Source organism: Berkeleyomyces rouxiae, assembly GCF_048999995.1.
Source record: "Berkeleyomyces rouxiae strain 22BRR77 chromosome Unknown BrBRR77_ptg000002l, whole genome shotgun sequence".
NCBI classification, from domain to species: domain Eukaryota; kingdom Fungi; phylum Ascomycota; class Sordariomycetes; order Microascales; family Ceratocystidaceae; genus Berkeleyomyces; species Berkeleyomyces rouxiae.
Genome location: NW_027396492.1, coordinates 669,401 through 692,968, shown reverse-complemented (window position 1 = coordinate 692,968; position 23,568 = coordinate 669,401). Strand labels below are relative to the sequence as shown.

The 23,568-nt window shown below is 56.2% G+C and overlaps 9 protein-coding genes across 9 annotated transcripts; 3 read left to right on the top strand and 6 right to left on the bottom strand.

Moving 5' to 3' along the window:
- Window positions 1–468: 468 nt before the first annotated feature.
- BROUX77_001739 (uncharacterized protein) lies at window positions 469–1,550 on the bottom strand (the record flags this gene model as incomplete). Its single annotated transcript, XM_073746202.1, has 2 exons — window positions 469–1,258; window positions 1,432–1,550. The coding sequence occupies 2 exons, from the start codon at window positions 1,548–1,550 to the stop codon at window positions 469–471; spliced, it is 909 nt and encodes a 302-aa protein (XP_073606821.1).
- A 1,064-nt stretch (window positions 1,551–2,614) lies between these two features.
- BROUX77_001738 (uncharacterized protein) lies at window positions 2,615–3,253 on the top strand (the record flags this gene model as incomplete). Its single annotated transcript, XM_073746200.1, has 3 exons — window positions 2,615–2,884; window positions 2,976–3,119; window positions 3,182–3,253. 3 exons carry the CDS (start codon window positions 2,615–2,617, stop codon window positions 3,251–3,253), a joined length of 486 nt encoding a protein of 161 aa, XP_073606820.1.
- Window positions 3,254–3,671: 418 nt separating this feature from the next.
- On the bottom strand, window positions 3,672–4,146 carry BROUX77_001737 (uncharacterized protein; the record flags this gene model as incomplete). Its single annotated transcript, XM_073746199.1, has 2 exons — window positions 3,672–3,761; window positions 3,886–4,146. 2 exons carry the CDS (start codon window positions 4,144–4,146, stop codon window positions 3,672–3,674), a joined length of 351 nt encoding a protein of 116 aa, XP_073606819.1.
- Window positions 4,147–4,756: 610 nt separating this feature from the next.
- BROUX77_001736 (uncharacterized protein) lies at window positions 4,757–6,615 on the bottom strand (the record flags this gene model as incomplete). Its single annotated transcript, XM_073746198.1, has 2 exons — window positions 4,757–6,286; window positions 6,391–6,615. The coding sequence occupies 2 exons, from the start codon at window positions 6,613–6,615 to the stop codon at window positions 4,757–4,759; spliced, it is 1,755 nt and encodes a 584-aa protein (XP_073606818.1).
- A 1,344-nt stretch (window positions 6,616–7,959) lies between these two features.
- Window positions 7,960–8,748, top strand: BROUX77_001735 (uncharacterized protein; the record flags this gene model as incomplete). The annotated part of the gene is made up of 3 exons (XM_073746197.1): window positions 7,960–7,994; window positions 8,072–8,142; window positions 8,207–8,748. The coding sequence occupies 3 exons, from the start codon at window positions 7,960–7,962 to the stop codon at window positions 8,746–8,748; spliced, it is 648 nt and encodes a 215-aa protein (XP_073606817.1).
- A 235-nt stretch (window positions 8,749–8,983) lies between these two features.
- Window positions 8,984–10,991, bottom strand: BROUX77_001734 (uncharacterized protein; the record flags this gene model as incomplete). The annotated part of the gene is made up of 2 exons (XM_073746196.1): window positions 8,984–10,852; window positions 10,923–10,991. The coding sequence occupies 2 exons, from the start codon at window positions 10,989–10,991 to the stop codon at window positions 8,984–8,986; spliced, it is 1,938 nt and encodes a 645-aa protein (XP_073606816.1).
- Window positions 10,992–12,133: 1,142 nt separating this feature from the next.
- BROUX77_001733 (uncharacterized protein) lies at window positions 12,134–15,832 on the bottom strand (the record flags this gene model as incomplete). The annotated part of the gene is made up of 2 exons (XM_073746195.1): window positions 12,134–12,831; window positions 12,886–15,832. 2 exons carry the CDS (start codon window positions 15,830–15,832, stop codon window positions 12,134–12,136), a joined length of 3,645 nt encoding a protein of 1,214 aa, XP_073606815.1.
- A 3,484-nt stretch (window positions 15,833–19,316) lies between these two features.
- Window positions 19,317–21,535, top strand: BROUX77_001732 (uncharacterized protein; the record flags this gene model as incomplete). Its single annotated transcript, XM_073746194.1, has 2 exons — window positions 19,317–19,573; window positions 19,636–21,535. 2 exons carry the CDS (start codon window positions 19,317–19,319, stop codon window positions 21,533–21,535), a joined length of 2,157 nt encoding a protein of 718 aa, XP_073606814.1.
- Window positions 21,536–22,088: 553 nt separating this feature from the next.
- BROUX77_001731 (uncharacterized protein) lies at window positions 22,089–23,378 on the bottom strand (the record flags this gene model as incomplete). The annotated part of the gene is made up of 1 exon (XM_073746193.1): window positions 22,089–23,378. The coding sequence occupies one exon, from the start codon at window positions 23,376–23,378 to the stop codon at window positions 22,089–22,091; it is 1,290 nt and encodes a 429-aa protein (XP_073606813.1).
- Window positions 23,379–23,568: the final 190 nt, after the last annotated feature.

Below are 23,568 nucleotides of genomic sequence, written 5' to 3'. Positions count from 1 at the left end.
TTCCCTCAAAAGCACTTTTGCATCATTCTGGCAGCCCGATGATTATGGCTGCCAGATCCTAGACCGAGAAAAACCTTGGCCTGGTGCCTTAGATTGACACAAGGCATACTCAGCCTATACGAGACGCCGAGACGCACGCAGATGTAAATCGACGTGATACAGAGGGGATTGGCGCTCGTGGTGGCTGCTTTTGGACATGACTGTCTCATCCATTCCATTGGATGTGCTTCACGTGTAGCTGGCTGTTTTCCAGAGGGAGCCGCTGCCTGCGTCGACCTGCCATAACCGTCCTGTGTTTCCGAGTATCCGCGGCATGCGTAGCTTAGCGCCTCTCCTGGGGAAACCATCCCCCCTCCCCCCCCCTCCCCCAGCATCACCAAGTATAGTGTGGGGCCCGAGATTTGTCTAGGGATTCTTCATAGGCAACCCGCGTATAAAGGCCTGGAAAGTTCCTGATCCCCCCTCTGGCTAACAGACGTCCCAGCTCAATATTAGATATTCCGGCCAAAGGATTTTCCCACTTCGCATTTTCCGTGGCTGCGGCGAGAAGTCGTCCACCATGAATCCCACGCCACTATAAAACTCCCTTGCCTTGTGGTTGCTCGTAAAACACGTCAACATGACTTTTTCCACGCCCGCGATACCCCGAGCTACGTCTTTCAACAGGCTGATGAGCTGCGCGCCGAGCCCAGATCCGCGCAGGGCCTGCACCAAGTGAATTTCATAGCAGTACATGACCGAATACCCGTCTTCGATGGTCGGCATGAACGAGATGAACCCGTGCAGCCCGGGCCGGACCAGTGGCTGCTGTTGTTGTGGTGCCAATGTATTGACACCCGTCCCAGCAACAGGGTTGCCGCAACTCGGCTTTTCAAACTCGGAGAGGCCCAGGGCTCCAGGGGGCGGCGTCAGCAGTGTCGTGGCGGGGAGAGGCGAGGCGCTGCGCGACGTACCGCGCGACCTGAGCGAGCGAATCGAGCGCGATGAAGACGGGGGCGGCGTCAGTGTGGCCGGCTGCGGCAATGCAGCGTCGGGCCCCAGAAGCATGATGTAGCGCAGCTCGGGGAGCTTCATCTCGGCCAGCTTGGCTTCCGGATCCCAGCCCATTTCCGAGTCGGCATAGTCTTGGCGACTCGTAGCCTCAACCAGGTTCCGGCACTCTAGCAGGTCTTCTTCGGTCAGCTCCGAGGCCCCGGCAAAGCGCATAGCGTAGGTTTCGTGGGTCTTGGGGTGGACCCAGCGGTCGACCCAGTGAGGGCTGTGGGGGAGGGACACGAAGCAGAGTTAGTATATTTAGCACATCGGGCGCGGGGTGGGCGCGGGGTGGGCGGCTACGGGATGGCGGGGGCACAGGCCGGCGGTGCATGGGTTTCGGCACTATGATCTGATCTGCACCGCCACCCCGATGCACTGTCTCTTGTCGGCTCGTACCTCTTTTTGATGTGGTCATCGAAAAACTTGGTGTCGCTTTTGGCATTCACCGCCTCAATCAGCGTACTTGGTTCCCGTCTGCGCTTGCGCATCTTGCTGAGAACACGCTCCAGGCCCATGGGGACAAGCAAAGCGGAGGAGGGCAGCGAGGCCGCGGTGATGGTTCTGGGTTGGCGGTGAGAATTGAAGTGATGACTCAGCAACAGCTGGGTTGGAAGGCGATGGTTAGTTGACGCAGTTGCCTATTCAAGTAGTTGGAAGAGATGTGCCTGGATTTCCAGCAAGAAAAAAAGGCAAAGAAAAATGAAGTCGTGATATGGCGGCACAAGAAACTGGCGGCAGGGCGCAAACAAGATTTCCTCACGGCTGTCACCGCACATATAAACAAAACAACGCCCAGCCATCCATCGATCCACGGGCTCTTAGCCTCGTGCTCGTGTTTTGTCTTTGTTTACTTGGGGCGCCCTTTCGTTGCGTGGTTGGTCCCTGGCTTAGTCTGGGCTTGTTCTCAATGTTCGGCATCCGCTGGCCAGCCCTGAAACTACAGCAGCAAAACTCCCTCTGCGAGCACATGTCTTCAGGCCATTTGTGGTGTGAGAGTGGCCTTTTTTTGTGCGCGCAGTCCTCGACTTGTCCGACTCTCATCTCGCTGTCTCTTGCGCCCAAGACGCGGCGTTTCCTGGCAGCAAGGGCCCTGGACATTTTACACTGAATGTATCGCACAGCCAAGTCATCCAATAACCGTCTCCCCTTTCTCTTGACACCAGCTTCCATTGTTCTTTCGGCTATTCTTCTCTTCTAGGGTCTTGCTGCCGATCGTCTTGATTTAAAGCCCCTGCGCCCGAATCAAGCACACGCCCACCTACGTTCCAGCAAACCACAATAGTTGCCAGAGAACGAAGCCCCAGCCCAGGCCCAGCCTTGACCGTCCTAACCGACCAAAGACAACATAAGCGAGGGGGCCCTCACTGCCCCGCCAGCCGGCCAATCTCGTGCTGATTTGCTGCCCTGGGCTGTATGCTTGCTGCTTCATGAGCCAGCGCCTCATTGGGCAGTGAACCTCGTAAACAATACCGCCGGCAATATACGCCAATTTCTCGCATTTGACCACCCCCGGCCGTCGCCCAGGCCCCCGGTGGAACACTGGTGGTACACGCACAAGTATAACTACGCATAAATAGCCATGAACGCCGGTATAGTGCGTCCCGCGGCGGTACACCACGCCTGCCGCCCCATCTTTAGCGCTGTGGTCCCTGTTTCTGCCCGCCATGGCCCTGCACTGTCTCTGATTGCCGGCTTCTCATCATCCCGCCGCACCGCCAAAGACACCACCGGTGGTCCAAATGCCGTCACACCCACGCCAGACAATACGTCGAAAGTGCCAGCTAAGCCACGGCCGGCGAAATCGCGTCTCAGGAAGACTGCCGTTGGCGGTACCTTGGACCTAGAACATGTACGTCCTCTTGTCTAATCTCCCCCCCCCCCCCCCCCAACCCTGGCCCAGGGATTTCGGAGCTAACCCCGGCCTTCTTCTGCTGCTGCAGTTCGTCCAGCGCGGCCGCGTGCTGGCTCTGTACCGCACCATTGTGCGCAGCCTGAACCGGTCACGCCTTGATCCAGGATCACGCAAGGAGTCGCTGGCCTTTGCCCGGAGCGAATTCGAGCGCAACAAGCACACAACTGATATCGTAAGTTCATTTCAGTTCCACTGACTTCAACCTCTATATTGACTACGGCCCCCTCTCCATAGTCCCATATCCGCTATCTCATATCAACGGGGAAAACAGAGTGGGAGGCTATACAGCGATCGGTGGAGCAGTAAGAGGACAGGACCCTACAAAAATGGTCGTCTTGGATTCATGTAGTAGTTTTATGTAGTAGTAGATGTATACATAATATTATACAAGTTGTGAAAAAAAGGTCTACCCCAGCCCATTGCGAGATGCTCCGTGTCTAGGCCTTTCTCTATATCGTACAATCCACCTGTTCCTCCTGCCATGTTGTGCGGATGCACACATACCGACCGCTAGATTCTATAGCGAGTGCAATCCGGCAACCCCGATATTTCATGAATGGATAGGTTGAAACCGCCGTCTCCCGGGTAGTGATGGGATGCTAGACTGCTTATCCTTGTGTTCGCATACGGCGCCTAGCCCCTACTGGACTTGCCTGTCCAAGAAGACGCATAGCGCGGAGCGTTGTCGTTCATTCGTTCATACCACCCACGTCAGCAGCGACATCTAGCCCTGGCGCTGCTTGTGGCGCGGGTTGGCCTTGCAGATGACATACAGGTAGCCGTTATGTCTCTTTCCAGCCTTGCGACGGACAATCTACAGTGACCGCAGGAAGAACCCCCCGCCGCAGTTAGCCATACCATCTCTCTCTCCTCTCGGTCTCCTCCACACCGGAAAATACAGACAACCCCGAAAGAAAAAGGGCAATGCTTCAGCTCACCTTGCAGTGCTCGCAGCGCTTCTTCACCGAACTATGCACCTTCATGCCCCGCGTCTGCTGCACCACCGCCGTCACGCTCTGCGCTACGTCGCCCACGGCCGCAGCCGGGGCCATAACTGGCCGCAGTCCAGCGGCGCTCGTAGAGGCACCCAGAGCCGCCGCCGACAGGGCACGCGTCTGGACCGGCGCCACGTGGAGCCCTGCAGGCCGCGGCAGGCGCAGCGAGAGGGCGCGGAACGAGCGCAGCAGAGAAAAAACCATGGCGCAGGGATGAGAGTGAGGGGGCCGGAAGCCGCGTTCGGTGGTTCGGTTGGTCAGAGGGATGGCGGGGGGGGCCGGGTCGGGGGCGTTCGAAAAACGTGTGGCGCGGCGCGGGAATCGGGTGGGTCAGACGGTGTGGCAGCCACTACAAAAAGAAAAAAAAAAGAAGCAGAAAAAAAAAGTAGTGCGTGCCGGAGAGCGAGATCTGGAGGCGTACGTTCGCGGGCCAGAGGTCAGTCGTCGGAACGGCCTTGAGCCGTGGGATTTTGCATTGTTGGCTGGGCAAAAAGACTGAGGAGAAAATAAGCGGGTCTGTCGGTGCTTAGTCAGCACTGAGCGTCACAGCTGTGTCTAGGAGAACAAGCTTGGGTGATGTGATGTGATTGATATTGAGGTACATGCTGAATTCTAACATCGAGCGCCACGAGTCTCATCATATTTTCTATAAATGTTCACACTGACAAACTGAAGCCTCTTGGGCTGAATATGTGATAAACCGCCACTCTTGCGACCTATTTTCCCTCGATAGAAGTACCGAGATCCGTTCCCACACACACAACTCAACAATCACATCTACTAGTGAGCCGCCAACCGCCAAATAAAAGCTCGTTTAGCTACGCAGGAACGTCTTGAAGATGGGCGACGCCGTGCAGTCCTCCCATGGGTATCCGATTTCGCGCAAAAACTCCTCGAGCTGCGGAACCTCATCGTCGGGGCAGAGGATGCCCGTGAGCACCTTTGCCGTGTCGCCGCCGTAGTTGCGGTACTGGAAGAGCGAAATGTTGAACTTGGGCCGCAGCGTGGCCAAGAACTTTTCCAGCGCGCGCGGCCGCTCGGGGAAGCTGAACATGTACAGCCGCTCGTGCGCCACGTCGCTGCGGCCGCCGACCAGGTAGCGGATGTGGCTCTTGGCCAGCTCGTCGCCCGAGAGGTCCGTGACCGACATGTCGGCATCCTTGATGCGCGACACGAGTGTCGAGAGCTCTGCCACGCGCTCAGACGCCGGCGCTGTCAGTGAGATGCCAATGAGCACATTGGCCACCTCGTCCGTGGCGTAGCGGTACGAGAACTCGGTGACGGCGTGCGGCAGGATGGTGTTGATGAGCGTGGCAAAGGCACCCGGCTTCTCGGGGATGGTAACAGCTAGCAGGACCTCCTTGCCCTCGCCCAGAGTGGCGCGCTCGGCTACGAAGCGCAGGCGGTCAAAATTCATGTTGGCGCCCGAGGTGACGGCAATGAGGTTGCGGGAGGTGTTGCTGCTGGGGTTGGCGGCAACGTACTTTTTGAGACCAGCAATGGATAGAGCGCCAGCAGGCTCGACGCCGGAGCGCGTGTCATCGTACATGTCCTTGATAGCAGCGCAGGCCTCGTCGGTAGTGACGCGAATGACATCGTCAACTACAGTCTGGCAGATGCGGAAGGTCTCCTCGCCGACAGTCTTGACAGCTGCACCATCAGCAAACAGGCCAACGTCCTTGAGGACAACGCGCTTGCCCTGCTTCAATGACTGGTACATGGCATCAGCGTCATAGGTCTCAACAGCAATAATCTTGACATTGGGCGCCATGCGCTTCAGATAGGCGCCGATACCTGCTATCAGGCCACCGCCACCGGCGCAGCAGAAGATGGCTTCGACTTTTTGCATGTTGATCTGGCCAAACAGCTCCATGCCAATGGTTCCCTGGCCGGCAATGACGTAGGGGTCGTCAAAGGGCGGGATGTTGATGAGGCCGTTTTGCGCCTCGCGGCGCGCACATTCCTCCTTGGCGGCGTCAAAGTCGGCGCCGTGCAGAACCACATGGCCTCCCATGCGGGCCACAGCCAAGTGCTTTATACTGGGAGTGCCTTCAGGCATGACAATGGTGGCGGGGATTTTGAGCTTGCGCGCCGAATAGGCCACGCCTTGGGCGTGGTTGCCGGCACTGCAGCACACAACACCCTTCCAGCTCTGCTTGGGGTCTAGATGGGCCATCTTGTTATAGGCACCGCGCAGCTTGAAGCTGAACACGGGCTGCTGGTCTTCGCGCTTCAGCAGCACATTGCATTCGAGGCGGCTGCCGAGACTGGGGGCAGGCGTGAGGGGGGTGACCTTGCAGGCCTCGTAGACGCGGGAGGTGGCGTTTGCGATAAGGCGAATGTACTGCAGAGACGAGACGATGATAGCCGAGCGGCAGACGCGGTTAGCAAGATTGTTCTGGGTGTTTGTTCTGCAAGGGCGCCGGGCTGGGTAGGCGGTAGACATACGTCAGGATATCCGTCCTCGCCGAGGTACTCTGGCGGGACAACCTTCTTTAAGCGCTCGCGCTTCTCCTCGACGGGCGTGCTGGGGTTGATGCTGTACTCAGTGAGGCCGGAGGGGGCAGGCGGTGTGTGAGGCCGCGGCTTGGAGTCAGTGACATTGGCGGGGGCGGCCTCGGCGGGGGTCTCGACGGGCTGGTCAGCAGCCACGGGGGTGTCGTTGTCAGCCATTGTGCAGAAGGCCAAGGACAATTGGTAGCAGGTAGCGGATGATTCTGGCGAGAAACTCAAGACAAGATTCAGGATGGGGTGGCGCCAGAAGAACCGTTAATAAACAGGAAAAGACTAGTTGAGTCGACAGTGAGGCTAGTAATTTTCCTGGGCTGCTGGGTCTGGGCTTAGAGCGAGCGGCTATAGATGGGACTAAGTACATATAGGAACAGCGTGTGGGATCCACAGTAAACGATGGCGTGCAGGACAAAGGGCGAGTTTGCTGTGGACAATCTGCAGTCATTGGACCATTGGGCACTGGTTTATAGGAGTGAAGGGGCGGGCGACAAGTTGAGTCATGGAGAGCAATTGGCAGGGCGTGATGTGATGTGATGACTGGCTTTGGTGGTGGTGTTTTGTCTGGTAATGTTTGGCGCGCAGGACGCCAGTGGGTGACTCAAGTGAGCGGTGACAAGCAGCCGGTGAGCTCCGTGTGTCCTATACAACTGCGGCCTGCCAACGAATTATAGTGCTAATGGGGTGCTGGATTCATGTTGCGCCCAGGCCAGACAGTGCAGTGTCATAGTGCGGTTGATGCAGGCCCGAATTGGGAGAAACGTTATCTTGTCGGGCAGTGGGATGGGTGTTGATAAGATAGAAACTATTTTGCTCTGTAGCTGGCAGGCAGCTGCCGACAGCTGGCGGTGATGTTGCATGTCCCTCGATCACGGCGTCTGGGTGCGATCAAGTCACAAATGGACGGCCTCATGAATACATATAGCAGCGTGTAGGGCGTCTGGCCGTGTGTGTTGGAGTCCAAGGGAAAAGGCGGTGCAGGAGAAACAGCCAAGCCTGGCCTCTTTGACTGTGTTCGTAGACGTCCAGGAAGACGACGCCCGCTGGCCGCCCCCGCGCAGCCATGGCAGCGTCATTTAGTGCCTCTAACCTGCTCACTCCAGCGCCGCAAAGCCCCTGCAACCGCCTGTAAGACCCTGCAAGCCGCCAACAAAAAGCCCTTCCCCAGGCCCCAGACACGCCCGCTCGGCGCTGGTAAAACATGCTCGCCGACCACGACGCACGCATCAGCAGGCCAAAGCCCGCCCGCCCCTCTCCTCCCGTCTGCGTACCGCTCGAGGACTCCAATTGGACGGCCTGAGGCAGCTCACACGCTCGTTAGCCAACCCGCAAATCATCAGCCCTCGCGCCTCTATCCGTGTCTGCCGCTTCATAAATTGGCTTCCATCTCGGACCTGCCCACCCTGCTGCTCGGTGTTGCGTCACAGCAAACTTTTTTTTTCCGCTTCTTGCTACCACACCACATTCCAAGCTTCCATCCCGAACCGGCCCTGCCATCCGCCCGGAAAAATGTCCACCCCTCTGCCGTCATCGTTTGAGCACGAGTGCGTCCCCTGCAAATCCCAAGCCCCAAACTTGCAGACGCCGTGCCGTCTTTGCTAACGCTGCCTTGCCCTTCCAGTGATCTCTACAATGAACGCCCCATGCAAAAGGTCTGGCGCAAGCTCCGCGAAGAGCCGCTGATTCCCCTCGGTAAGCAAGCGAACTCTCTCGTTCCTCCGCCCGCTCCCCCTTCCACTAACCTCCGCGCCCGCAGGATGCTTCGCCACCGTCTTCGCCTTCACCGGCGCCTACCGCGCGCTCCGCAGGGGCGACTCGCAGAGCGCGAACCGCATGTTCCGGTACCGCGTGGGCGCCCAGGGCTTCACTGTGCTGGCCATGATCGCCGGGTCCATCTACTACAGCCGCGACCGCGAGCGGACAGCCGAGCTGCGCCGCCTCGAGGAGCAGCAAAACGCCGAGGAGAAGCGGGCGCGCTGGCTGCGCGAGCTCGAGGCCCGCGACGCAGAGGACAAGGAGATGCGCGCCGCGCTCGAAGCTCGCCGCCGCAAGAGACAGCAGCGCCTGCTCGCCGAGGAGGGCCGCGAGCAGCCGGCCGACGGCGAGAAGAGCGTCTTGCAGGCCCTGAACAAGGCAAAAAGCGACCGCGCGGCTAGAGAAAAGGTCAGGGAGGAGGCGGCGGCAGCAGCCGCGGGGGAAGACGATGCGACGCCGTTCAAGCAGCTAGGCTTCTTGGTTGCACAGCAACGCAAGGCAAAGGACGACGAGAAGAAGAAGAAGAACGAGGAGTCCAAATAAGTCTGGGCGAGTCCGTTCTTAAATGTAGCCGTGGGGATCATAAAGCACATCTTGACCCACGTGTGTGTTTTTTTCAACTTTGTCTGTGCTGGTCAGGACCCGTTGGCGTACTGTTATTAATAAATTCATAGTACCATGTTCATGATAGACGCCGTACTTCTACCTACCAGTTATGCTGTGCTGTGCTGTGCTGTAAACCCAGGTCTTGCTGCTGTCTCGCCACTCTCTCGCTGTCTCATATCATTGATCCGCCACTTCTATTCGCCCCTACCAAGCCCGCCATCTCCAACAGGGCCCGGTCAGCCTCAATGTCTCCCGTACCCAAGTTAATCCGGCGCCGAGCTTCGGCCTCCCGTTCCTCCCACGCCCACCGCTCCGCCTGAGTCTTGGCCTCATCGTCGCCTCCGCAGCCCCAAACCTCCAGGGACTCGACCTCGAAGCGATCTTGGAAGTCAAAGCGCCGCGTGACACTGTTCTGGAACGCACCGCCCTTGCCCGTATAGTCGTGGTGAAAAACGCCAAACTCCAGCGACGCATCGAGCCGCAGAGACACGGCGCCCAGCGGATTCAGCTGCCCGCTGCGCCACTGGTTCGACTGCGACGGCTTCGGGTGCGGGCTGCCAAACGCAAGCGCCTGCGACGTGCCCGGCGCCTTGGTAAAGGTCACGTAGTCGGCGTTGACCTTGGATGCCGGAAACACGTCGTGCACCGGCTCCAGCTGGAACAGCACCGTGTCACTCTCGCCAAAACAGTCTTTGTGCGTGTGCCGCCACGGCGTGCCAACGTACACGCCAAACGTCAGCCGGTCTCCCCTGCTGCCCGGCCGGAACCTGCGCGACGAAATGGACGCAGCAAAGCTCGCCTCCTGCACCGACTGCGCCGTGTCGGCCAGCCGCGTGCCCCTGACCAGCAGGATTGTCGGCGCACGCCAGTTGAACACTTTGCTCTGGAAGCTGCCCATTGAAAAGCCGTCGTTGCTGCCAGCGTAGAGCGGCCGCAGCCGCCGGAACAGCGACGTGCCCGGTAGGAAAAATGACAGCTGCGACACGATGCTAGAGGTCATGATCTCGCCGTCCGCAGCGAGGAGTGGTTGGACACCGTCAGCCGCCGCCGCCGCCGCGTCGTTGCTCATCACTACCGCCCAATTCGCCTTTGTGGGATCAGCAGCCGACATACTCACTATTGAAGAAGCGGTGTTCGCGCGGCGCGGCTTCGACATGTCCATGTCCTTGGAAAACAAGAAATGCTCAAACAGTGCATGCAGCCCATCAAAGATGTTGGGGAAACACACCGGGAGCACACGGTTCCACCGGCCCGCCCGGATTCCCGGCGACGTCTCGACGTCCAGGAACGCCGCAACGATGCAGTCAGCCACGGGGCGTAAGCTCGCCAACCCGGTATCTTCGGGCACTTGTGCGGCATACTGGGACAGTCTCTCCTGCGGGCTTAGCGGTGCAATCAACAAAAGGAGCATCACAAAACACCGAAAGTTGTCAGCGGGGATCATGCCGCCGGCTGCCGGCTCCTTCTGTGCCTGGTCGCCCTTGTGAACCGCCTCGTCGATGTTCAGGGCTTCAAAAGCCGCAAGGACCAACTCGTCGTCGTCTTCGTCGTCATGGGGGCCATCGACTCCTTCGTCATCATCATTGCGCGGCTGATCAACAGCAAAGCCCGCGGGATGGCCACGTACCGCGTCGTCCCCTTGCGAAGCATCCGGCGCATCCGCTCCCTTGGCTTCCAGCTCCTTTTTTGCAAGCAGCCGATCATAGACAGCCAGGCTCTTGTAAATCAGCTTATTCCTATCCTGCGCACCGCGCGCCAGCACTTTTTTGTACCGCTCTGTCAGCAACACCAGCACAATCACCAGCTGGTCTAGCCCAATCACGGCAGGCGCATCGCGCAGAAACGGGAACGCTCCGCAATACGACATCATCTGGTACAGCACGGCCGAGGCTCCCAGCGCATCGGGGATCTCGAGGAAACGCGCCACCGTGTCTTCCGAGACGAAGCGGACCGATGACTCGGTGTCGGCGAGCTGGCGGAACACGTCTTTGAGCGCGTAGATTTCCAGCTGCGTAAAGCACTTGTCGGCGAATCTGCGAGCCTGGAACAGCACAAAGGGGGTTAGCACCTCCAGCATTCAATCAGCTTCCAGATGGTTTGTTGTGCCCTACCAGTTGGTGCACGATATCTTCATGTGATCGATGCGCCGCCGCCACACCGCCGGACTGGCTTTGGCCCATTTTTTTTCTTTTCTGGCACCGCAGTTGAAGGAAATCAGTGAGCCAAGAAGTCAACGAGACCAGAAGCAAGACGTGCGTGCTTGTATTGGGCTTTGTGCCTTTTGAGGATCGAGCCTCATGGAGAATGGGATCAAGGATGGCGGCAGCTAAAGCTCCCAGCTTGGGGCGGGGGCTTAAGCCGTATGAGCCAGAATTTACACTGTATCATGTCTCAATTCTCCAGCCTCTGGAAACCGTGTGAATTGCACAATGTCAACACTGTGAGTACCAAGAAGTATTACGTCAGTGCACCATGATCTACAAAACATCAACCATGTTCTACAAGTAAAAGTCGGTCGTGACAGGCTTTTCAACAGGAAACAAAGAGAAGCCTTGCATTTTATTTTAGGAAGCAGTTCCCCGCACAATGCTAGACGGCTTGTCCACAGACAACCCACGTCGTCGCATCAAACCAACGTGCTACTAACAAGTAGCCTAGGAACAGAAAAGAAGATGCTTGTGAAAACGAGCACCACTCATAGACATGAAAACGCAGAGACCACCATGGGAATAATACGACACAGGCATTGGAAAAGGCAACAAAGAAATTATATCCATAGACAGAGGAAAGGAAACAAAAGCAAGGCAGCGCAGCATAATGCAGTAACGAATAAAGGTGAAGTGACAAAGAAACAACAGAGGAATGGAGCAGCAAACAAAGGGGGGAATATAATGAAGTGACAACAGGGCACGCGACAATAAATCAACTATAGACACAGATACCGTAGAAAATGAAACAAGGGCAAGCAAGAAAAAAAACATATGAACGACGAAACAGACAAAGGGGCGGAAAGAGACACAAGGGAAATATGGGGGGTCAGAGGAATAAAACAAGAAGCTCCGAGTGGTGAGCGGGAAAGATGAGGGGAAAGAATACATGGGGCTAAGGGACAAATAACGAGACCACGAACCAAGGATACGACAATCAACAACAACGACAACACAGAAGCCTAGAATTTTAGAATCCTCCTCTTTTGAAACTGACCGTGCAGCTCGCGACAAGCACATCAATTGTCTGTTCTTTTCTTTTGCGAAACACCATTTTATCATCCCTCAGAGCAGAAACGGAACAAAGAGGTGCCCATCTTGATCGACATACTAAATTAGTTGTCCTTCTCCGGTGACTTGTACTTCTCCAGCGCCTCAGCCAACGCCTTGGCTGCTTCGGGAGTCTTTACAGTGGCAATCCAAGTTTCAAAGCCAGAGCCTGTAGCAGAGGTAGTAATGAGCTTAACCGTCTTTCCTGTGGCTTCGTACTTGCTGCTAGCAAGCACAGCACGGTTGAAAGCAACATGGCCAGAAGGCTCGCGGCGGAGAAGCATGCGGACGGTTTTCTTGGTCTTGTGCTTGAGAAGACGCAGGGGACCGACACCCTGGGTCGACCAGGGATTCTTTGCGTCATCCTTGACGAATAGAAGCATCTTGGCGCGAACCTCGTAGACAACGTCTTCTTCTTCCTCGCCTGGGCCGCCGTCCGTTAGGTTGATTTGTTCTTGGGGAGCTTCGGTATCATCGTCATTTCCAGCGGCAGGGGTGCCAACTGAGGGAGTAGCAGTAGCGGGCGTCGAACTTGAAGTCGTGGCAGTGGCGGGCGTAGAGGCGCCACTGAGGACAGAACCAAAGAGAGACTTGTTTTGGAGCGGCTTGTTGTCGATGGCGGTTGAGGGGGTTGTCATGGTAGTCGATGTTGTAGTGGCCGTGACCTCAGCAGCAGCAGTCGACTCTTTGGGAGCTTTGGCAGACTGAGTACCAGAGGTTCCGTTGCTGGACTTCTCTGTACTATCAGTTGTTGCAGGCGTACCTGGATCCGAGTTGGTTAGCGACTCTAGGGGTCACTGAGCGCCGAACATCTTACTGTTGCCAAACTGGAACTGCGGAGCAGCCTGGTTTCCATTGGTATCGTTGCTGCCAAAGCTGAACGACGGCGCTGCGTTGGCACCGGGGGCGTTGGCAAAGGGGTTAGGCAAGGAACTACCGTTTCCTTGCGAAATGGCGGGCGAGTTGGAACGACCTCTCAGAGACTTGGGGACAAGAGTGGGACGCTTGCCCGGAGGAAGGGGCGTCGTAGATCGGGCGTTGTTGGGTTTGGCATTCGACGCGGTGAAAGAGAACATGTTTCCGCCGTTGCTGTCGCTCTTTTCCTGGCTACTGGTGCCACCAAACTGGAAGGAAGCCGACGGAGTTGTTGTCGAAGAGGCGCCGCTGAAACTAAAGGAGGGTGCTGCAGCGGCAGTACCACCAGTGGCAGGCCCCTGTGAGAATGGGTTGGAGAAGCTTGAACTAGTGCTGCCAGAACCATTGCTAGCGCCACCGAAGGTGAAGCTGGTGTTGGCTCCGAAAAGGCCAGAGCCTCCGGTGGAAGTCTGTGAGGCGGCAGTAGTGCTCGGTTGCGGAGCACCAAAGCTGAAAGAAGGTGCAGGGGCAGCAGTAACAGCAGGAGTACCGCCAAAGGAGAACGTAGAGGCAGCTGAACCACCGTTGTTACCAAAGAGTTTCTTCGAGACCGGAGGGCTGTCTTGCTGCATGCTATCATCTCCAATGCTACGCTTTGCAGGTGAGTCCTGCTTCATGGGACTTCCATCGATTGGGTTGCTGGCAAACATCGGCTTGGACTCAGTGGCGGGAGCCTTAGCTGTGCTAGAGAAATCAAAAGTAGCAGGAGGGGCCAACGAAGGCTTAGAGTTCCCAAACAGATTGCCGGAGGAAGAGGCAGGAGCGGCGGCACCGAAAAGCGAGCTACCAGACGTGGGGGTAGAAAGCGCGGCAGAGGCTCCAAATAGCGACTTGGGTGCCTCAACGGGCTTGTCATCAGGTTTGATGCCGAGAATTGAAGGGCCCGTAGCAGGCGTCACAGCCGAGTTAGCAGCACCGAACAAAGAAGGTGTGGAAGTACTGGTAGGGAAGCTTGGAGTCTCAGACTTGGACAAAATAGATGAAGACTCGGTAGAAGAGACAGGAGCAGCTCCAAAGAGGTTCGGCGTAGTTGCGGAGCCGGTCAGACTAGGCTTGGGAGCGGTGCTGCCGAACAAAGAGGAACCAGAAGAGGTGGCGCCAGTGGTGGTTGTTGACTCAGCCGGTTTACCAAACAGGGAAGAAGCCGCTGGCTTAGGGGTACTAGCGTCGGGAGTAGAGGTACCGGCACCAAAGAGAGAAGTCGAGGGAGTAGCTGTCGTTTCATCCTTCTTGCTGCCAAAGAGACTAGTAGCAGGGACCGCAGGCGTCGGGGTTGATCCGAATAAAGACTTGGGCGTGGTCTCCGCAGGCTTTGCAGTTCCGAAAAGAGAAGTCGACGCCTCGGTCGATTTCGGGTTTTCCTCGACGTCATTCTTGGTCTCCTCGGGCTTCTTGGCGCCAAACAAGCTAGTAGGTGTAGTGGTTGCACCAGGGGCAGCCTTTTGACCCAACAGGGACGAGGTTGAGGGTTCAGCGGCAGGGGTTGATGAGCCAAAGAGTCCAGAGCCGGAGGCAGCGGTACCAGGCGCAAACTTGATGGGAGTGTCAGGAGTCCAAGTTTTATTTACAGTGGGCTTAGCGGTTGGTGCCGAGGCACTGGCAGTTGCGGGCTCGGTGCGATCGTATCCCTTCTTCAGATTTTGAGAAACGCTGTTCGAAGCAGTCTTGCTTGTGTTTTGGGTCTTGCCCTTGCTAGTGGTCGCCCTGGTTTCGGAGTCGCTACCTTCGTAATCAGCAACACTGGCTTGGAAAGGATTCGCGGCAGGCTTGGTGATGCTAGAGCCAAACACATTGGAAGTTGTGCTGGTCTCCTTCTCGGTTGGTTCTGACGCCGTCTTTGAGGCAATTTTTTCGAACAGAGCGCGAGTAGCCGAGGGGGTAGATGACGAGGTCGATGATGTCGAGGGCTTGAGCGCCTTGCGCGGCTGCTCCTCAAAAGCATCACTTTTGCGCTTGGAGGTCACATCATCCTCCTCGAAAAGGCGACGCTTACCATCATTAGCGGCAGTTGTTGTAGTTGTCTTTTCAGGAGTAAGGTCGTCCTCGGCCTTGCGTTTGGATCCAGCGGTTCCAGATTTAACCGTCTTGGTCGAGACTTTATCATCCTCGTCGTCAACAGGTAGCCCATGGGAGACTTTCCAGCGGCGAAGAACATCGTCGGAAGGCTTAACGTTCTGGAACTCGTAAAGGCCGTATCTCAGGAGAATAAGGCTACGGCTTTTCTCAAATTCCTTTGCAAAATTGATGATGTTGAGCTTCCAGTCTTTTTTGGTGAAAACCTCGTTTGCGGCATATTTAAGGCGACGGAGATCAAGAATGCAGAAGAACTGACGGCGTTGCAATTCATCAAACTCTCTGGGGACGACATGGCTGAGATATTGATCAGCGTAAACGGTGCCCTTTCGCTCCATATCGCGTGGGACTCTTTTGGTCAGCTCGGCACCGCTGAGTTCGAGAGGAGGCGAAGGAATGCGCATCTCAAAGAGCTCCTTGGACGCTGAGTGGGAGGCCATGCCACGAGGAGTGAACTTGGCAACGGTTTCGCGATAGACACGCTGGGTATTGGGAGTGGCACCGACAGCGGGGGTGCTGAAGGACTTCTTCATGGTGCTCCGGGGAATAGAGGGCTCGAAACGAGAAGATGAGGGGGTGGCAGCGGCCGAAAGAGTTGAAGCGCGAAAAATGTTGCCATCGCCGCGGCTGAGGGTAGACTCGTCGAATCTAGCAGCCTTGCGCGCTGAGCTCTGGAGGCCTGCAATGCGCTTGGAAGAGGAGTTGGGCGTCGAGCTGTAGACGCGATTGGCAAACTTCAACGCCGGGCGTGCCCGGGGAGTTGTGTTATAGTCCATGCTCGCAATATTTTTCGTGAGACCGAGGAGAGGAGATCGGGGGTTGGGTTGAGTAGACGGAGTGTTTGAGGAAAAGGATGAGAGGACGAAGAGAAGGCAACGAAAATGAGTCGCGTTACAAGGCAGCAATCAAGCTGCGATGATACAGAAAAAAACGATGAATGAAAGACGATTAAACGGAAAAGAATAGAAAAACGACGACGTGCGAGGTAGAAAAGGAAATTTTAACGAGAGGACGGGACACGATGGTGGCAACTCAAACAGAGGAATTGAAAAGAAAAAGAATCCCCACGCGTCGTAAATTTTGGAGTTGAAGGCTCGGCCAGCTAGGGATAGCAGACAGGAGAGCGCAGGAAGAACAGAGACAGCAGAAAGAAAACAGAGGGAGCGAAGCGAAAATGCACGGATGCTTCACGCAAGGGTTGAACGTCAGTCGAACAGGCGTCCAGTTCCAACAACAACCGGGACTCCGGGCAAGCAAGGCAGCGAGGGAGAAGGCCAGCAGGTGCTAGCAGATAAATCACGGGGGGATGAGGCAGAAATCGATGGTTTTGCGGGCGGTCGTGATAGTTTTCAACGAAATTTGCGGATTGGTGGGCAGAAGCGGAAAATAGAGGGTGTGGAAAAAATGGCGAGAATTTTTTTGGTGGAGAGACACACACGCAATAGAAAATGGGCCAGGGGCGGCTGGGGCGCGAGGCACTTGCTGCAAAAATCCGCAACAGGCAGAAGAGGGGAGAACCAGTCACACACACAAGGAAAGAATGAGGACTAGAAGAGCAACTGCAAAAAAGACAGCGCGCCGGATTCCTACGAGGCGTGCGGAATTCAAGATCCGGGTATCAATGTGAGCCAAAAATTCACCGTGTAGTTTTGTATCTTTGTATTTTTTTCGCCGTTGTTGGTGGTACCATCCGTGGATGCAACTACTCGCACCCTGCCTGCATCGGCTTCTACTGCGACTCTGGCTTTGTCTCCCGCCCATCACCACCACCGACAGCCGTTCCCGCCTGCTGCCGCTGGCACTTTCTGCTGGTTTTGGTTTTGGTGTTGGTGTTGTCTTTGACGTCCAACTACCTTGCAAAGGCTTCGATGATCATCAGGGCCAGAAACACCCGCTGGCGACCCTGCATTAGTATTGAGACCGCGGCAAGGCTAGGTTGATAGGGCGGACACTGTCTGAGAGACTCGCGCTGCATTCTTGCCAGGCAAGCTTAACCTTGCTCACGCCGAGCTCATTTTTGCCCGGAATTTTCTCCTCCCATTCCTTCGCAAGCGGGTCAGCCTGGTGTTGTGATGGTTGTTGTCGTCGTCGCTCTCGTTGTCGTGATGGCCGCTCAATTTCCTTTGCTCTCTGGCCCCGGCGCGTTGCCATGGCTAGAGAGCCCGGCCTGCATATCTTGCCAGGCATATATCCATCCACTTGCATACTTGTGCAGGCAGGGCCTGTCTTGTGTCTGTATTTGTGCACAACAGGTGGTCCATCCCAACCCAGCACCCTGTGGCGTGGCGAGCACTGATGGATGGGAACCGATACCACACCACACACATCACAGGCCGTGCTTCTTTGTGGCACTGGAGAAAAACTCCTGCTCGTTTCTGCCAGACAAACTGTCCACATGTTACACGTGCAGGTGGTGGTCAGAGCGACAAAATTTGCATGTTACATGCGACTGAGGCACGATTGCCCATAGGGTTTAGGGTTACGAGATGTCCATCAGTCTTCTTCAGCGTCTATCAGGGCCAAGATGAAGACAGTCCTTTGCCATCAACTTCAGGCCTCCTCCTATGCTACAGGTAACCCCCCATTCTCCGTGCCCATCAGCCGTTCAACCACTCCCGCCGCTTGTCCTGGCCCTAAACGTCCCGTAACCCACCAGCTACGTTTTCTTCCATCTACCGCCATCCGAGCCCCATGAGAGCCACTTCGCCCTCTTTTGTTCCTCCCGACACACCTTCCAACCCGTTCCCATCCATCTTGCTGCCCTTGTACCTGAATTTTGCCTTGCATAGTTGCCATGATGCAAACAAATGATCCCTAGTTCCCGATTCTCGCCTCTGGATTTGGCCAAAATAGCGTCCATTTTTGAGGGCAGGGAGGTCCCAGGTACCCGACCAAATATTAGTTAAGTCAACAGACTTATGGCCTGCACTAGAGCTTACAGATGAAGTCGACGCTGAATGATGGATGCATCGTGTTCGTGCTCTGTGTCGCCAAGGCTGAGACCCACCTGACCCCTGTAGTCAAACCGCTGACTAATCGACGACGACGCTAGACTGACTGGCGAGTAGCACAAGCACATTTAAGGTAAACAAGTACATACACAGGCAGTGCTACAATAGTCTCTTCTGGCAGCCACTAGAAGCACGCACTCTTACAAAGAAGCCGGCGGTACAATGAGCTGCAAGCCCCACAGCTAGCATGTAAGCCTTTGTGCAAAGGGGGTGATAGTAATTGTAGTCGCCTCTGACTCAGCAACAACACGAGTGTCCTCGTACATCAAGGTGCCCCAATATTCAAGAAAAGAACCGCCAGCTCTGCTGTACGAACTGCACAGGTCTGTCGAAGTCACTGCAGCTTGGCCCATCTGCCACGCTTTGATTCTTCTTCCACCACAACCCCCCCCCGTCTTTATGTCTCTGTCTGCTTCTCTGGCCTCCGCTGAATCTGGCGTCACAACCGCTGGTCGTCAAATGTGGGCAGCAAAAAGTGGGTCATTGGTGCACGAGATTTATGGGGCACGCGACAGTCCGCGCCGCTGATTGGATGCGTGCTTACATAATAGCGATCCACCTTTGATTTTTCCCCCAATATCCTTTGACCCAAGCTCAATAAGCGGCCAAGAAGACCACCAGCAGTAGAGCACAGCGTTAGGATTTCTCTATGCTTTCTCTTCTTTTCCCTTGACAATATCGCGTCCCGGGGAGTTTTTTCTCTCGTCTTTTTGCCTACTGCATCATCTTCTTGGGCTGTACACGTTCGCTCTATGCTATTGTAAACTCCGTGTGCAGCGCGGAGCTCCAACGCCTTCATCCAAAGCTTCTTTCATCGCATATTTACTTCTCCATAGCACTACTCGGCACGTTTGCTAAGATCTTGAGCCTATGCCCATTCACAAACTGTAAAGCTTAGCTCGGACATCGCCTCCTTCCTCTCCCCTCAGTCAACCGGGCCTTATCCCTTTGAGCTGCCGCCGGGCAGCCCGTTTCGACTTCGCACCCCTCCCTCCCCCAGATCTCGCCAACCCGCTTTTGTGCTTCTCTCCCTCCCTTGAGCTGCATCTGTCAACCGGCAGATAGACCATGGCCGCTGCCGCTGCTTGGTGAACATGAGCTTTGCAGCACCGTCCTAGAGTCTCGAGTCTCCTCCATCGCAGCTTAACTCGTCGCCTGACTTGCGTGTGCCGAGGCTCTTTCATATTTCTCTCGCCAGCTTAGTCCTGGGCTTGATACACACACTGTACCGCTCTCGATATCAAGAAAGATGGATCGCAAACGCAAGCTTCCCCCGCGGGGTGCGTCGCGCGTCGAGCATGTATCGAAGAAACGCACCATGACGCCTGACAAAGACTCAACTCGCTCAGCCAGTGTAACTCCAGCCCCTGCTGTAGAAGTACCACCACCGCAAGATCCCCCAACGCCTCTACCAACGTCTATGCAGGCCGGAAAGCCTCTCCCAACACTCGAATCGCCGCAACCTGAGGATATATCATCCACCGACTTCCAGGATTATAAAGAAACGTTAGTAAATAGCAATCCCATCACGCACAAGCCGACCGACTTCTTCTAACGTCTGTCTATAGTGGTGTCATGGCGGAATCCTTGAATAGATCGAGACAAAAATGGATCGCCGAAGGTCTCTTTGAAAAGTATTGGACAAAACCCACAAAGAAAAAGGGTGTGGCGCAAGAAGACCTCAAAAACCCGGCAAAAGACTCCATGTTCAAGCTTGGACAAGTCACCATATCCATAGAACCGCATGTTTTCGAAGCTACAATGTTTGGAATCAAAGACCCAAAGAGCACGCAAAAGGGAACAAGCGCAAGTCTTGCTACTCAACAACCTACGCAACAGTCAGGTGCCGTAACTCGGCCCATTTTACAATACGGCCCACCAAATGGCGTGATGCCTCCCAAACCGGCACAGGTACCAACACCTCCCACAGGCCACTCGGTTCCAGTTCCTACGATAGCCTCTTCGTTACCAAGCGTGGTGGCTCCTAATGTCCCTCACATCCCCGGGGGGCGGCCGCAAAACACCCAGCCTTCAGGGCCCAAGACCGCCCAAACTCCGAGGCCAGCAGCCGCAGCCGCACCAACGCAAAACGTCGTGTCTCAGCAATCTGCCACCCAAAACACAAACAAAACTCCCATAACGTCAAGTCCCGCTCCGCACCCAGCGGCACCATCGCCGGTCCCAGGCGCACAAGCACCCGCCCCACCGGCGCAACAACCGACTCCCCCTCAGCCCGCGCAAAAGCCTGGATCTAAACCATCTGACCCCATCATTGTCATGCTAGCGGAGAGGGCAAGCGGCGATGAAAACCTCCGCGACATCATGAAAAAGGTTGCGGAGGGGCGCGCAATACCATCAGAGTTGGCTCACTTCCAACAAGTCATAGACCAAATCACAGCTAGCCAAAGAAAACCGTCTCCGCCCGCCGACCGCGTTATAGTAGACGGCCGCTCGGTCAAGTATTTTGCAGACGAAGTCAATGTCATCATCGGTGTTGTTCTCCGATCAAATCCCACCCAACGCGCGGCAGATCTTCGCCCGCCAAATGGAAGCGATCCCCTGGTTGTAGCTTTGGTCAAAGACGCGTTAGACAAACCTCACACAACTCGGGCGATCATCAACCGTATTGCCCTTGGTCAGCCACGCTTCATGGACCCCCAGGATCTCAAAACCACACTAGAGGATTTGCTTAAAAAATTGCCTCCTCCAAAACCACACCCCGTTCTGATGGGGAGTATTCCAGTGTCACCTGCCGCGCATTCTATTCAATCCCTTGTGCCCGAACAGGCGCCACGTTCTAAGCTTCCTTCCATAGCCAAGCCGATGCCCGATATTTCCGGCGTCGTCTTTGAGTTTTCCGGCGGCACTGGCGACCGGTACCTGTTTCCCAAATTCAGCATCCTGGACCCGATAGAGGGCAAGCCAGGCGGGCCACAGCACGTCGTTGCATCCTTCCTCATTGTCCGCAAGGGTAGCTTTTCCGAGTACGGCGGAAACCCCGAGCTCGACTACTACCAGCCTGTGACGGTGCGTATATCATCGCAAAGTGGGCGTCACCTCGAAAGCCTCGCGCGCGCCGTTGCGCCCGAGCCCGAAGTCCGCCGCTACATGGACGACGTCATGGACAACATGACGCGCGCCGAGTACGTCCTGCTGGCTATGCGCCTGCCGCGCCCCGTGCTCGCATCTTCGTCTGCGCGCGCGTCCGACCGCGACCGCGACGATGACGTGTCGACTGTCGTGTTGGACGACTCGCGCACCGCCACGCCTGCGCCCGCGCCCGCGGTTGATGCCCCGACGGTGCGCAATAAGCCGTCTAACGGAGGTGTGCTCTGGGGTGTAAAGGCGGGCGGGCGCACCGAGTCGACGCCGCGGATGGGCAGTGCGATGACAGAAGAGCAGGAGCGCATGGACAAGTATCACAAGTTGATTAACTCGGCGGCGGCCAAGGACACAGAAGTGGTCTAGAGTTTTTGTTGGCGACAGGCCTGCCGCTATTGGGCATCAAGGTTCCTTTGTTCATATTCGGATCTCCAGCCCTTTTTTTTTGATTTTCTCTTTTGTTTCTTGGCGTCACTTCTTTCTAGTGTTGTCTGTCCTTTTTCTTTCCTTTGTCTGGTTTGCGGGTTATCATGGTCTTGGGGTTTAGGTCATGTTTTCGGTTTTGATTCTTGTAGCTTTTATTATCTAAAGGTAGAGTAAGTTTAGGTGTTTTCTTAGTTTTCTTTCCATTAGTAATGTTATTTTTCCAGCCTTGTTGGGCGGAGAACTGTCTGTTAATATCGCTTTGTTGACGTAGATGTTCTGGTGTGTGATGGGGTTACTGAATACATGTCTTAACCCTGAATTGACTTCTTCAATGTCTACTTGTATATGCTTGGTATTACTGAAGTGAATTTTCACCTCTGGCTAGAAATCATTCAACGTATCATCAATTTTGAAGCGTGACACTGGATATGTGACACATTGGGCTTATAAAAAATGCAATAGAAAAGACACCTTCACCAGTGGCCCACGCCCCTCAGTCGCCGCTGATCTTTGCGTGTCGAAAGTATTTCATGCCCATCCAGGCTATGGCCACCCACACCCAAACCATGACGCCCGACAAGATGATGAGCGCGGGATAGTACCCGGTGATGGGTAGCGTCGGGTCATCCTCGAGCTCGGGCGGCGCATACGGCGTAGTGCCGACGTCCCAGGCCCAGCTCCACACGCCAAAGCACGAGCCGATGCCAACGACAAAGACGATCCACGTGGTGACGAGGATGATCCAGCCCCACCACGCCGTCTCTGCGTAGTCCCACTCGTCGTCTCGGAGCGGGATGACGACGGCGCTTGCAGGCGGGACCGAGGCGTTGCTGAGCGGCGAGGGGTTTGTTTTGGGCTTGGTGGGCGCGATGCCATCGGCCTGGGCTGAGCGTGGCGATTGCGAGCGTGGGTGGGTGCGGCTTTTCGAGGACTTTGATTTGTTGCGCTGGTGTTGCTGGCGGTGGAGTTCTTGCGGGAGAAGGTGTTGAATGCCAGATGAGTTGACGCCGGCCTTTTTGCGTGCAGAGGCCGATGAAGGAAGCCGGGACCACGTAGAGCTTGTGGGCGTAGCTGTTGCGCTGCTGGACGAAGGGCTGCGCGGCTGGCCTGCGCTGGCGCCTTGGCCTCGTGTGATCGTACGCTTGATGTGTAGCGCGTCGTCGTCATCGTCGTCGGTGGATATGTATGGGTTTATGTGTGTGGCGAGTCCTGTGTTTCTATAATTGGCCAAGTCTTCGAACGCCGGCCAGGGTTCACTGTCGGTGCTGCTGCGTGGGCTCGGGCCCGAGTCGCTCGAAGTTGCAGCCGCAAAGCCGTTCCCGTTTCCGGCATGGACATCTCCAGTATTCGGACTATCAGAGGCGCTTGTTGTGCCGGCGGCAGTGTTTGAGAGGTGTGTGTCTATGACGAACTGGCCGCGGGCCTCGCGCCGCTGTGCAGCTCCACGGCTGAGAGCGACCTTGCGCAGCGAGCCTTTGCGGGGCCGAGTACGAGGAGTGGTTCGTGAGGGAGAGGCCGGGGTGGAGGCGGAGGCGGAGGACGGAGAGAGAGGAATGTTCCAGGAGAGAGATGAGGAGCCCCACGAGGACGTGGTGGCGGCAGTCGGCAATGCAGAGCTGTAGGAGTCGGTATCGGGCGGTGTCGCGGAGGAGGACGAGGCGGGATTGGTGTTGGGGCTGCTGCGGCTGCTGCTGCTGCTGTTGCTGGAGTTGGTCGAGGTGCGAAGGAACGGGAGCCTGGAGAAAAAGCTGGTGCTCGTGCCATTCGAGGTTGAAGGCGGCATTGTACGGGCAAGTAGAACCCGCGAAGCAAGCCGGATCTAAAGGACGTGGAGAGCGTGCAAAGCGGTCCGCAGGATCATGACGGCCGGCCAATGGACGAGAGGCCAGATACGATGGGGACGGGGGCGGCGAGCGATCGAAGAGCAGGAGGGGGCTGCCAGGCTAAAGAGTAAGACCGAGGGGCCGCGAGAG